This window comes from Pinus tabuliformis, chromosome 8 (assembly GCF_031772625.1).
Source record: "Pinus tabuliformis cultivar Carrire ecotype Pingquan chromosome 8, CPIR1, whole genome shotgun sequence".
Classification (NCBI taxonomy): Eukaryota; Viridiplantae; Streptophyta; class Pinopsida; order Pinales; family Pinaceae; genus Pinus; species Pinus tabuliformis.
The window spans coordinates 1867588443-1867602952 of NC_142294.1; the positions used below are offsets into that span (position 1 = coordinate 1867588443).

The 14510-nt window shown below is 38.1% G+C and overlaps 1 protein-coding gene across 1 annotated transcript; it reads right to left on the minus strand.

Annotated features, from left to right (window-relative positions):
* Positions 1–7308: 7308 nt before the first annotated feature.
* LOC149243783 (chromatin remodeling protein DDM1-like) lies at positions 7309–14256 on the minus strand. The gene is made up of 9 exons (XM_089371309.1): positions 14142–14256; positions 10557–10652; positions 10329–10423; positions 10076–10195; positions 9646–9789; positions 9377–9475; positions 9158–9265; positions 8753–8889; positions 7309–7603 (listed from the first exon to the last, which is right to left on the minus strand). Exons 1-9 carry the CDS (start codon positions 14254–14256, stop codon positions 7309–7311), a joined length of 1209 nt encoding a protein of 402 aa, XP_089227435.1.
* Positions 14257–14510: the final 254 nt, after the last annotated feature.

Consider the following 14510-nt stretch of genomic DNA (forward strand, 5'->3'; position numbering starts at 1 on the left):
CTATTTTTCATTGATACGTAAATCAATGCGACTCGGTAAATTCTTTTAGTTCACTGTGACATTTTTGAAAAGCGTCAAATGTTGAGGCGGAGGTCCGACACTGTTTTGTAGGTATTGTACACTTTTGGATAGGGTTTTCTCAAATTTGGTTCGTTGGAGGGAGGAACTCCGGGGAAAGTGCTAGTTTTGGGTCGTATGGTGGGTCCCGCACCGGCTGTCGGAAAGTGGTCGCCGATCGGAGTTATGTATGCCATCCCACTGACGTACACCACATACATAGATGGCAAGGATATTTATGACTCAATATATGGTTGCTTAGCCCTTGCCGAAACTCGAGACACTCTAGAAGTGAGTGAGGGACACCGAAGACATGCACTGCGTCAGTGCTTGGTACAAATTTATCTAGGATTCCAAATGAATATGGACATGGGAAATCTCGCATTGCATTACATTCATATGCAGTACTCCTTGAGGTCCGTGAGATAAAGTCGAGCGTCACCGTACACTATCTCTTTTCCATTTGCATCCATGCATGTGTTGTTTTGTTCTCAGCCAGTTTTTCTCGAAATGTTCCCTCCCTGCCAGGGGTTAAATTTGACGCCTGTTTACCCGTATTTAACCTTTTTACCCGTAAATTACGTTTTAATTTCAAATTTCCACGTCATGTGCAACGTGCCATTAATTTTTAAAAACGTCAATTTGACGGGCAGGTTTAAAAATTAAAAGTTTTAAATTTTTTTTTTATAAATTTATATATATATATATATTTAACCAATCCACCTGGCACGCGTAAGTTAAAACTTAAAGGGATTGAAATGGACCGGTTCGAGCCTCAACGACGACATTTATCGCTCCCGTAGTCCTGGTCATCCGTGCTATTAATGATGTAGCTGTTGCACCTGGCCGAGGTATAACTCGCTGGGTTGTATGATACATACAAGTTTACAACCCAGGCCATTATCATAAAACCCAGCAACCCCTCCATAAATCTGGAACCCATCCATAAATCTGGAAGGAGGGTATGTATAACTTTCTACTCTCCAACGTATTGTTAAGGTTCATAATCATAAAACTCAGCAATCCCTCCATAAATCTGGGCCCATAATCATACGACCCAGCGATCCCTCCATAAATCTGGAAAACCCAGCAACCCCTCCATAAATCTGGAGGGAGGGTATGTAAAACTTTCTCATCTCCAACGTATTGTTAACGGCCTGCCTGAAAGCATCTTTGCTCATAGTAACCCCGCTATCGTCGGAGATCCTGAACTGATGCTCTTTAGAAGCAAAATACAGTGCCAACTTCAATTCCTCTCAATGGCCGCCTATGAAGGTTTGGAAGCCTTGAAGACCCGAACTTTGTCGCCTTGTTTTTCCTCTAGCTCTGTTTTTCAATGACAGATGTTCTCAGGGATTCAACTTCGGTATACAGCGTCCTACTTTTGCTGCTGTAGTACTGTAAATCCTACCAAATCCAGAAATTGGATTTCTGATATGGTGATTTAAGATCTGAAAACGCCTATGAAATGGGTTTGGGATGTCGAATTTTGGCGATTCTAAAGGAGGATACATGGATTAGATGCACATAATACAGGCTTTGGCTTCATCAGTGTGTACGAAACTGAGCTAGGGTTTCCTGGGTTGAAGAATTTGGGTTTTCTGATTTGTCTGTGAATCCGATACTAATGTGTTAGGGCTCAGTAAGGGATGAGCAGGTTATAATGCCCATAAAGTCTGGTCGTCCAGTGGTCCACATGGATCGAGAAGTGGAATTAGTCAATGTCAAAATGTGATAAAATGCAATTTTTTATTACGCCGAAGGCGTTTCCACATGGCCGGCGTAGCCTTCGGGATTTTCCTCACCAAACCCTGTATACAGCCGGAATTGTTACATAGTTGTTTTCCAACCTACTCCATCGCCCTTATCTCCATCAAACACCAACCGGCAGAGGGTTCAGTACAAGCCTTTGCGGACAATGTACGGGTGATCCATCGATTAAATTTAACCCCTGATCGCAGTGACAACGTTTGAGCGAAGCGAGGATGCTGTAACAGCTCTTACAAACCCTGATAGTTCGTTCCATGTAGCTTTAATAGAGGTAAATTTCAGCTTCAATTTCTCTTTATGGAAATTGAACAAAAGCCAAGGTTTTCTTTTGTCAAAATTTGCATGTATTTCAGCATAAATCTACAAGCACTGAGAATATTTAAATTTAGTCTTGCAGCAGGCGGCCTTCGGCGAAAGATTGGATGAATTCGACATTCTTGGTGCTGAGATTCGCAAGAATATCCCTACAATAAGTGAGTCTTCAAAGCTTATTTTTGCCTTCTCTGCCATTCTTTTCTCTTCAATTCTCTATACAGAAAATAATAGAGGGTCTGGTTCTTATATTTTAGGTAAATTTGACGCCAGTATACCCGTATACGCACATGTTATTTATCTAAATTTATAGATGCCTCTAAATTTGGTTTTTTTAAAATTTGTGATAAGGAAGGGCTTGTTCACAAGCATGAATTAAGATTTGTAGCAATTCCATATGCATATGTTGATTGTGTTGATATACAAAAACAATTATGGAAACTTGTACAAATAAATTTTAAAAGTCATATGATGGGCAGTTTAAAAATAAAAACGTCATAAAAAAATTCCTTGACGGGTAGGGTCACCCGTCAAATTTAACCCCTGCTCCCTGCGCTTCAGAAAGAAAGAAGTCTGAAAACATATCTGAATGAACCACAGTGATGGCTGCCTTTCAATTATGATGTCTATATGGGGTCACAAATGGTAACAATAGTATTGTCATACAGGTGCTGTGAAATTATTGCAAAATAAGAGTCTAATTAATAAATAACTCAAAAAACTCAAAAAAATATTTCAAAAAATAAAAAAATTATTTATATAAAATTAACTTTTAAACAAAAATTTGTAATTTTTGCTCAAATAATTATAAATAATTAAATACTCAAATCAAAGCCTAGTTAACTTTGTTTATATCTTTCCTCAGGCCTGGAATTTCAAATTTTTTTTGCCTGTCAAATTAAAATTTGACGACGTTTTTGTATTTTTTTTACCTTTCATTTTACGTTTTAACTAAATATGTGAGTGTCACGGAAAATGCTATTTTAACAATTTTTGTAAATTGATTCCACAAAAAATAAGTCAAGAAATGGAGGCTGATAATGACTGTTATTTATAATGATTCTTGTTAGATTGAAATTGCAGATTTGTACTCTATCAGATTATAACTCAGATTTATAAAAATTTTGCATGATTTATGCGTAGATTACTTGAAATGAAGATAAAATGTGATGTGATTGATTTTTTTGGTAATGTAGCAGGTTTTGTCGAAGTAATTGTTAAAATTTGCGATGTGAAGGAAATTTGTAAATTTTAGTAAGATTTAGCTCAAATATTTGCTAAAGAGACGAAAATTTCTGCAAATGAAGGCAATTCACAGTAGCTATTACGAGATTTTTTCCAAAGAAAAAAATGGTAACTTTTTATTAAAAAAATGAAAGGTTACACTAGCAGATGCATTGAAGCATTTCCATAAGCTGCCCATATGGGCTCGAGTGCTTTCGCACCCCACGCACCGTTAGAGGCTAACGTGCAAAGAAAGAATGAGAATAGAGAAGAGAGGGGAGAGAAAAGAAAGAATTCCGGCAGTGAGTCGAACTCACACTTCAAGTTTTTCTCCCCTTTTTCTTTTCGACCTTGCGCCATTCTCCTTGAGTGGGCTCGATCGAAGCGATGACTAACTGTGTTTCTGCTATTTGTGTGGCTGTGTCCTTGTCAGAATCTGAAGTATCTGAGTGGTGATGCCGTTTGAGCCCTCCCATGCTTTGATCCGCGCTTGGCTTCTCTGCCTGATTTTGGTGGAACTTTGTGATCTTGTTTTCTGACTTTGTTTCCTGCTGTGTCTCCCTTTCTTGGGGTACCTCTGCATTCTCTGCGGGAGTGACATCCTCTTCTGCTTCTGATTCTTCATCATCTGAGTCAGGGGGAGGAAATTGCCATCCTTTCCTCTGCTTCCCTTTCTGCTTCTTTCTGCTGTTTGCTTTTTTTGCTTCTGGGCATGTGCTTTGCAGGTGTCCTGTCTGCCTGCATACCCTACATCTGAAAGCAGTATTTTCATAATCTAGTGCTTGCAACCAGTTTTGTTGTTTGTAGATCAGCCTTATGCTATCTGGCAGCCCTTTGCTTAGATCGACTTCTACACATATGCGTGCAAAAGTGAAAACCCTTTCGTCAATCCTCTCCAGATCTGTTTTGATATATTTCCCTATGCTGTTCCCAATTCCTTCCAAGACTCGTTCACTCCAGAAGTGAAGGGGAAGGTTGTATAGGCGGATCCAAACCGGCACTTTGGATACAGTCATGTTGTTTGGATCAAAATCTGGGAACCATGGAGTCATGAACAGCCCGGATGTTCCCCAGAACCAAGGCCCATCTCTGATGATTGTTTCTCTGACTTCCGGGGATGCGAATCTAACTATAAAAAAACCCTTGGAGCATAAGTGTATATCACATTCCATGGTCCAAGTTTTGAAAATCCAATGGAATAGATCCACTGGTTTTGGCCAGAAACTGTTAAAACGGCAGATTAGGGCCTGCGTTTCATAGGACTTAACGAAGTCATCAAGCCCTGTAGAGTCAAAGTTTAGGGCTGGGGTTTGCCCTAACTGATCTACTATGTATGGCCTAGGAATATACCTGCCTGGATCTGGAGAGGACCCTGGATCTTTGTTACCCTGAAGGATGTTTTTGTAGGAGGAACCACCATGGGGTGCTGCTGTCTTTTTCCCCTTGTCCCCTCCTGCGGGGTTTTTGGTTTCCCCTGTGTTGCTTGTCTGACCCTGGGGAGGGGCGCCTCCTCTCAGTCTGAGATTCAAAAAGATGGTTTCTCCTGCACTAATCCCATAGCTTCCCATGGTTCTGTTGTCTTGGAGAGACCATCTGCCATTGACTAAGTGCTGGATCTTACTAGGGTATCCAGTCAATGCACAGATTTGCTGCTTCAGCTGCGGCACAGTGCTTTCTGCATGTACCCATATTAAAAAAGATTGCATCTCTGGGGTTTTAATGAATATCTGGAAACGGGTTTTTGTTACCTGATGTTTGCAGTTTTGCTGCGATCCTGCTCTGTCTGGGTCGATGACGGTGCTGGTTTCCTTGTGATCTGGTTGTCGGCGTTCTTCCAGATCTGAGAATACATTAAGATCTGGCCTCCTTTTAGTTCGATCCTCCATTTGCGTGACAGGATCTACATTCCCTCTGCTTAAACTATGCATTTCCCCATCGATCCGCTGCCTATGTTCTGGGTAAGCCTGATACTTGCTCAGATCGGACAGTTCCAAACTGAGACTGCAAAGGTTGGGCCATGCAGATGTGTGTTTGAGCAGATCCGCTACATGCAGGTTCAAATCTTTGCATGCAAGGGACGACAACAGGGAGAAAGACCAGGTGGAACGCAGGCTATCGGATCCTGCAAAAATCAAGTCATAACCTAGAGATTTTCCGCCCCTGAGATGGGATCTGATCCCAAAAACGCAGAGTGTCCGCAGTTCTCTGATCTCATGAATCTTCTCGAACTTCAACTTCAGACCATCCTTTGATTTGTATAGCCCTTCGAGCCGGACTGCTACGCCGAGGCCGTTGCGCATTTTCCTAACGTTTGGCCATAAGATCAATACCTTCGAATGGTCCAGCTTTGTGTTCTTGCGGCTGCTCCTGTAGAGCGCTAAGGCTGTGGCCAGCCCTGCCTCGCCGCCTTCAACTAACGGATTGACGTTGAGTCGATTCCCATGGCTGGAGAAAAACGCTGCGATGGCCATCTACGAAACCCTGAAATCGATCTCGGCTCCACTTCCCAGTTCTTAGTCGCTTTGATTCTTTTCAGTAGCTATTACGAGATACGGTGGCAAGATAGCTACATAAAATTAAAACTTGGTCATTTTCTTCGATTTGAGGCCATTGTTGTCCCTAGGGCTTAAAATTGACTATTGACCATGTTGTAATGTAGTCGAAAATTTGTGAGCTTCTGCTATAATTGTTATTGTTGGGAACATATTTTCGTGGATCTAAGTACCATATCTTCTCTTTCGAAATAAAACAGAACACGATGATAAATGTTCTCGTGGAGGAAAAATATTTTATTTACTGTGCCTATCTTCAAGTTTTGAAAGTTGAGAACATAGATTTACCTAAGTTCAATTTTGGTCATTTTCTTTCTGGGATCTTGGTCTTGTATGGCGTGTATATTCCTAAAAATAGTGTCGTAAAACCTGCAAATCACCTTCCAATTGCCTCTCATAGGGCTTTTCAACTGTGAATACTAGACCTTTTAAAAGCCTAACCCTTTCTCTGAGAATGGAACTTCGTTGAACCAGAGCTTTCAAGGGGAACCACTGGTAGAAGAAGAGCATTTATTATTATATAGAAAAGTTAGTTTAAATTTGGAGATGGATTTCCTTCCTGTTGTTTCACCTTGTATTTTTAGGAGTCGCCACTATAATTTCAATGAAAAAATACAACCAATATGTCACTAACAACCTAAAATGTGCAGACCATGAACATTAGACCTGTATAATTCAACGTCAATCACAAGTAGACTTGTATTTCAACGCCTACCACAATTACAGAAGAAAAGCTCTGGCCAAGGCATGTCTCACTACTCGCTGGGGTTGTTGTCTATTGATTAGACAGCGTTTCAACTCATTATTTGGTAAATGTCAAACTTACAGAACATTCTAAAAGATTTCTCTTTAAGTAACGATAAAAAAATATTTAATATGTCAAAGGAACTAATTATTTGGTAAAAGCCAAACTTACAGAACATTTTAAAAGAATTCTCAAGTAAAAACGCCTTCAAGAAAAGACCACGAGTCATGATAAAAAAATCTTTAATATGACAAAGGCTATCTGGTCAACTTACAGAAATTGGATTTTCATTGCCATCATACACAAAGAACTACGATTAATACACAACTATTTCATATCTATATATATATATATATATATATATATAACATTTAGCAATTTTTTCAACATATTTATTACAAAGACAATGGGTTGGCCATTCAGTGATTTGTTCACAATTCATATTGCGAAAAGACAGACAAAACAGCACGTGCACGTATTCAATCCAACCATTGCTCTGGTAAGAAATCGACTCAGGCTAAAAATGGAGCAAGAAAATAGATAAGGATTAATGCAATCTATTCATTGCATTAATTGAGTGCAAACAACACACCTTTATCCCAAAATTTGACAGGAAAATAAATATCTACCCCAAAATTAAACCCGGATTTAAACTCTAGAAACAAAACAAATGAGTTCAATGTTAACCGCCAAAGCGGTAGAGGGTTTTGCAGCCTGCCCAAGCTGCCCTACCTCTTGAGGGCATAGACAACATCCATGGCGCCGCTGTGACATTCGAACATACCACTTGGCACTACCGATAAAAAAAACCAGTGAGTGATTGACATACCTGCAGATAGTGACCGGTAGCAGATTCTGGGTCGTGTCCAAACAGTAACTATATCGAAACAGCTCATCTGAAATAGTAACAACCCAGTAAGGACTCAGGACTCCAGGAGCATTACTGTATAGTGTGGGCAAGTTCAAAAACAAACATAAAAATACCATCTATGGGAAGAGATATACTGGCATCATGTATGGCCGCGGCCCGCAAGTTGCAACCCAAACACAAACCTTTAACCAAGCGATGAAATTAATGAAAATTCATAGCGTTTTCGAATTTGAGAACACTCCAGAATCCTGATAAGATTAACTCGTACGCTTGACTTGACAAGAACTGCAGAATTTTATGTTAATGAAACCTAAAGCACTTAATTTCAGTAACCGTGGTCGAATGAGGATAAAGGCTGAACCGCGAAAAGAAAAACAATTAATTTGGAGAACGCATCGTATACTCCAGGCTGGTATGCACACAAGGGATTAATTAAGCCATAGCCCGTATGACTCAACCTAGTACAATAGTCACAGACTTCAAGAGATAGGTATTACAGGTATTATAAATTTTTACGTTTTTTTAATGAAGTTAAACGTCAAAACGACGGGTTGGGAAGGTATACCACGCGTCTAACTTGACGTGGAAATTTTTCTCCGTGCCGTCAAATACGTTCTAAAATGGAAAATACGTCCTGTGGGACGTCAAATTCCAGGCCTGTCTTTCCTATTAGTAAAACATTTTTAAATCTATAATCGCAAATAAATTTTATCATTACGATAATGATTTCTTCAAGACACATGAGTTCGTGTCACAATCCATACCATATTTTAAATGCAATTAAAATTTAGAGCATGGATTGTGGACTAAAAAAAAGTTGTCTATATGGTCGTTTGCCCATACGATCTGCCACCCTTTCAAGAGTAAATAAATTATGTGGATTATGATTTGATGGTTGGTTGTACTAAAGTAAGATTATATTTTCTGGTTCGCCATGAAACAAATAGTTTCACCTTGAATTATTGGATTATGATTTGATGGTTGGTTGTACTAAAGCAAGATTATATTGTCTCTGTTGTCCACAAAAAAAACATTTTGACCTTGAATTATTGGTGGGTAGACTAAAAATTAAAATGCATTTTATAAAATTTACATTATAAAAAAATATTTATTATTATTATTATTATTATTTGGTTGAAATCGTTGAAGTCTTATTTTGTAATCATGATATTCAAGTACGCTTAAAAGTATAGGAGTAGTTTAACAAGGTGAATGAATTGCCCGATTTCCGTCACTGCCCAGAAAAATGTCCGGCTCCGACCACCAGCAATTCCGCCCTCAACCACCTTTCGCGAACTCCACCGCCCTCCGCCACCGTTCCAACCAGCACCGTAGAACATTAAATCGTTGACAAAATTCTGAGCTCGGGTATGGCAATTATGAGCGCCGACATTTCAATTCGAATTTGCCCCAAACCAATTCCCATTTCGCTCATTCCAATTCGAATTTTCCCCGTGGGCTCTGCAACTCCCCTAACCAATTTGACTCACCAGCGCACCAACTCACTCTGAGGGAAAACTCTAGCCCGACCTCTGCAGCTCACCACCCAGGCGATAGACAAGCAGCAAACCAAGGCGGACATCACTAGGCGACAGACAGACAAGTTCATTTCTCCACTCTTCTCACCTTCCCACCACTCAAACTAGATTTTGTTCGTCCCTGGTGAAACTGTCCTTTATCAATCACAACACGCTCCAACTTCAACCTATCAAATGCTACTTTGAGCATCTGACAATATTTTTACAAATAGCAGCAATTAGGAGATGTTTATGACATTAATCAAATGCCCTTTAATTTCTTGTATGAGAGTTTCAAAAATAGACAAAGCAGACTAAGATACCTTACCTCAGCTGAGTGAGCTGTGCAAAGCCTATAGACATGCACAGGCTTGGTTTCCCCAATCCTATGGCATTGATCCATAGCTTGCAAATCCATTTGTGGATTCTGTAAATATGCAAAAAACCAATATATCAAACATTTGCACAAGCATGAAGGCTTTACAATGGGGCTGCAAAATTACAAAGCATGGCTCATAAAAAATAGGTTCCATGTTAAGCACACAATTAACACTCATGCAAACCAAATCATGTCCAAGTATACAAATTTTTTTAAACAAAATCTATGTTGATGCAATGGCATAAGTCACTGTCATAAATGATGCAAGTATCTGCAGCAATAAGATTAATCCCAAGTCCACCAACACGTGTGCTTAGCAAAAGGACATGAAGTTTATTGTTTGGATCATTAAAATCTTTGATCTGAATCAAGTGCCATGCAGAATGGGTAAATCAACCAACACATAGATTCATTGAAAAGTAAAACTAGGCAAGTAAAAGAAAAGTATTAAAGCTCTCTACTCTCTTAGGAATTAAGCCTAGTTCTGCCAACAACCAGAAGTCTAGTTCTAGAAACTACTTCTTTGGGTAATTTTGTTATTTGACACAATTTTAATTGACCAAGACAAAATCAAACTCATTTGAGTTTATGACATCAAAATCAAACAAATGATCATGCAACAAAGAACAGAGAAGGCTTGAGAGCAGCCTGTCTTTGCCTATCATCCAATTTAACAGACCCATCAATGTGGCATATATTGTGTTCGCTCTCACTCAAGCATTCGTCTAGTAGGTCCAACACTCTTGTCCATTGCAAAAATATCAAAACCTATCATCATCCTCCAATCTTACAAATCGGGATTGCATGCGGTTATAGTTTCAGAATGAATACCAAAGCAAACATAACCCAATCATATCAAGTATTGTGCTTGCTCATATCTGCTGAGATCTTTGGCTAAAACCTTATGATTTCGAGCTCTTAAATGCTTTAGAAGCCTGTCCAGAAGCTGAAATTTACCACATTGTTCCATCAAGTTCTCTACTGGAGGATAGAGATTTGAAACAAATATAAATTCCAATCATATGATATAAACCAGAAGTCTTTTCATGTTGCATAATGAATGTAATAAATCAACTCAGAAAGCGACAGGAAATGCCCTCAAAACCAAGGAGACATGACAGAGGTATACAGGATATCTCAAACTGTGACTGCAAACGAGCTGGATGGTTGAAATTATTACACAATTGAATCATCATATTGTCCAGACTCGTTTTCACTGCTCTACCTGTAGTCAAGAAAATCCACCTAGTTGACTTTTGTACTTGCTAAAATAGTAGTTAATTGAAAAGGGAGACTAGTCATGCATATTTTTTATAAGCTTGACAAAAATAGATATAGAAGGACATGTTATCAATAAATATATCAAAAAAAATTCACAAAAATATCCAACTCTTTGTTGCAAGCAATTCCAAGAAAGTGGTGATTGCTAGATGTGTTTTTTATAGAATAGTTGCCAATATTGAAAGTGTTGCAGTGTAAGTAAACACAAATATGCACCAATTTATATCCATTGAGGCCACTATACTTTCAGTTCTTGTATTCCTCTGACTAAAATGTATCTCTAGAAAGACAGAAAAATGATATTAGTTCAATAGTTTACAATCTCACATTATAAAACCACGTTGTGGATACCCGTAGAAGTTATAATCATTCAGGTGATCACTTGCTCATCAAAGTAAAAGACCTGATATTATAGGCTTAAAAGGATAGTACCATAGAGTAAATGAAAAGGAGATTATTCATGTAATATTTTTGTTAGGAGTAATCTAACAAGGCAAAGGAATTGCCCGGTTTCCATCGCCACATATGATAAAAAGTGGGTTAGAGCCAAATGTATTTGTAGAAAACAATCGCATCAACATGTATGATAAATGTGGAAGTGTCAATGATGTGCGTCAAGTGTTTGAAAAAATGTATGAGCAAAATGCTATTTCATGGAATACCATGATTACAGGATATGTTAAATAGAGTGCAATTGAGTTTTCTTGCCAAATGTTTGACGAAATGCCTGAGCAAGACTTGCTTTCTTGGAATTCAATCATTGCAGGATATGCAAACACTGGGGACAGGGAGAAGGCACTTGGTTATTTTTTCTGAATGTTGAGGGCAGGGATGAGGCCGGATCGAATCACTTTCACTAGTGTGCTTGGTGTTTGTGTTGGTATTGAAGATTTCATTGCCTTTTCTTTGTTCTAGCACATCTATTTTGCCACAGGTAGTGGAATGTGAGCATAATGATTTCCTGCTATAAATTTCAAATATATTATGGCAGCACCAAGAATCTTTGAGGAAAGACTACTAGTAGAGTTGTGATGTAAACATACATTGTAGAAAGCCCTTTCATTCAAGTCTAGTCCTGCTTAGCAAATGGTCATCCTCAAAAAACATGGCCAACATTAATTGGATTACATCTGTTCATGTTGTCAAAGGAATCTTTCCTTTTAGGAACACCATGTTCAAAGTGAATGAGACAAGAAGAAGCATCTTAAAGGAAAGGCTTGCATCCCAATTTTTTTGCATCCTTTTGTGCCATTTATTTTGGTCATTATTGAGTGATTGACATTAGCATAAAAGAGGTTTTATATTTATATATATGTTGGATAGCATTCTAAGATTGAAAGTTCAGTTCTGATGTCCTTGCATATTGTTTGACTAGATCAGTTCAAAATGGGAAAGCAAAGCAAATGGCAATATATCATGGATCTCGAGGTGCAAGACCTCAAAGGAAAAATGATGTTCTCTACTAAAGACTTGGTTTGGATGAAAATAAATAGAAAAAACAATAGTATTGATCGAGTTGTCGTAATCCCATTACGACGAGTTTCTGACTTTATTAAAAGAGAGGAAGAAAATCCTATTGCTCCATGTAAATTCATACGAAAAACAAAAAAAAGAACCAAAAGAAAGAGCTACCGCTGCATTGTAATATGAGATGTGAGTATTTAAAATATGTATTGTTTAGATCTTTTGAAACCATGGTTATCTTTCTTTGTATGTAATAACAATTTAAATTTTTTGTGTAGTTATCATTGTTCATTTGGCCAAGAGGACAAAAGAGGAAATCTTCCAGCTAAACGAAGGACCTCATTTGTGCAGCAGAGGGTTTGCCAATGCCACTTTATTCTGAAAGTTATGCATAAAATTCTTGATAGAGAAATATTAACTTTCAATATGTATGAACATGAAGATAGGGAAGGTTGGGTTTGTCATGGTCAATGTGACACTTCAAGTGAGACCAGGACCTTGCATAGGCCAATGCTTTCAAGGGACGTTGTTGCATATGTAGAGAGTTGCTTCATTTTGGGAGTGTTTGTTGATGGAGTGTATAGAACCCACATTAAGAGACATGTTGACATCGATGTGGCAGCTCGAGATAGAGATTTCTTCTTATGTAGGAAAAATATTGTAAACATCTATAATAGGTTGGAAAAGGAAAATTATCAACTTCACAAGAAGGATGAAATGAGCGTAAACCTTTGGTATCAAAAGCATTGAGAAGATTTTTCTTTTACCAAAAGCCCAATGGTTGGGAGGTCCCTTTTATAATAGGATTCAAACAAAGTGGATGTTGGAGACAATAGTCAAGTTATTGCACAATAGCTTAATAGCCGTGGATTCAACATTTACCACAAATAAATACGGGGTAAGTCAGATGCCAATGATTGATTGAATATATTTATTTAAGTTGTATACATTCAGAATTATTAATAACTTGTATTTGACTTTATGTAATATTGAAAATGATAGTCTCAGTTGTATACACTCATGGCATTTGATGAACAACAAAGCAGGGTCCCTGTTGCATGGGTTGTGGCATCACAAAACACATTAGATGATATTACAATATGGCTGGAGCAACTCATGTGCAAGTGTTTCCAAGTCTGTCCTAATTGGAAAGACAATGCTTTCATGGTTGATGATGCACTGGCTGAAATCAGTGCCTTGAGGTAACTTTAACATTGTCATGATATAACCAAATTTTCATTCTTTCTAAAAATACCACACTAAAATGCATTGGATATGGTAGGAGGATCACAGGTTTTGATATGATCCTGTGCGTTTGGCATGTACAAAGCGCTTGGTTGAAAAATGTTAATCAGTTGGCCACTAGTTCCATAAAAGCCATTGAGATGTTCAGTGAGTTAGGTTTCATCATGAAATATACTCTCAATTATGAAGTGGAAGATGCAATCAATCAAATTTTTATCAAATTTGTAGAGGAAGAGAAGTTCTTAGACTATTTCAACAAGAATTGGGTCACTAGAGATAAGATTCGTAAGTAAACATTTTTTTTCATATTATATGCATGTTTTTCTTCTATAAAGGTGATATAGTGAGACTAACATCATTCTATTTGCACTTAGGTATGTGGGTGGCGGGAGTTTCCTCATGCAAATTAGGAGACCAATAATGTTGTTGAGTCATACTATTGTTACCTAAAAAAAACATTTTTATCTAATAGAAGGAAAAAATGTTCCCGGAGAATGGATTGGTTATTGCATATGCTACTAACAATAGTTGAACCTTGTTATTGGTTCAAGGAAATCTTAAAAGAAGAAGGATTTCTAAAAAACTACAGGAGAGAAAAGCAGATAGAATCATGAGTGGAATGAGCAGGAAAATTTATGGATACTGATTGGTGTCCTCATGAAAACATAACTTGTGCTTATTGGGTGAGAAGCCAGACAGATCGAGGTAAAAAATACCCTATCACCTGGTATCGTACGAATTTTATAACGTGTGAATGTCCATGGTCTATCCATGGAAACATTTGCAAGCATGCCATAAAGGTAATTGGTTGTATTTCCACCCAGATAATTCAAATCCATTACTTCATCAACATGCAGAGGATAACACATACAATGACCCACCTGAGATCAATTTAGATCCTCAAAACCATGATGTAGATGTCGATTCTACTCTTATGGCCACAAATATTGTTGGTGCAGATGCCGATGCACTTCATTTGGCAAGGGAGGAGTTGTTTAGCTATACACATCTCATTTTAAATAACCCTCCTACTACTTTGATGAAGACAATCCAGTTGACTGGTATGCTTAAAAAAATGTTGGATGAAGTCAAT

What these genes read in the sequence shown, in the direction of transcription:
- LOC149243783 (XM_089371309.1), bottom strand. Translation starts at nt 14,256, where the DNA reads ATGGATTTGAATTATCTGGGTGGAAATACAACCAATTACCTTTATGGC. An exon ending in GTCACAGTTTGAGATATCCT is followed by an intron (nt 10,424 to 10,556) that starts GTATACCTCTGT and finishes TATTTGTTTCAA; the next exon opens with ATCTCTATCCTCCAGTAGAG. An exon ending in CTAGTTTGAGTGGTGGGAAG is followed by an intron (nt 8,890 to 9,157) that starts GTGAGAAGAGTG and finishes ACCCGAGCTCAG; the next exon opens with AATTTTGTCAACGATTTAAT.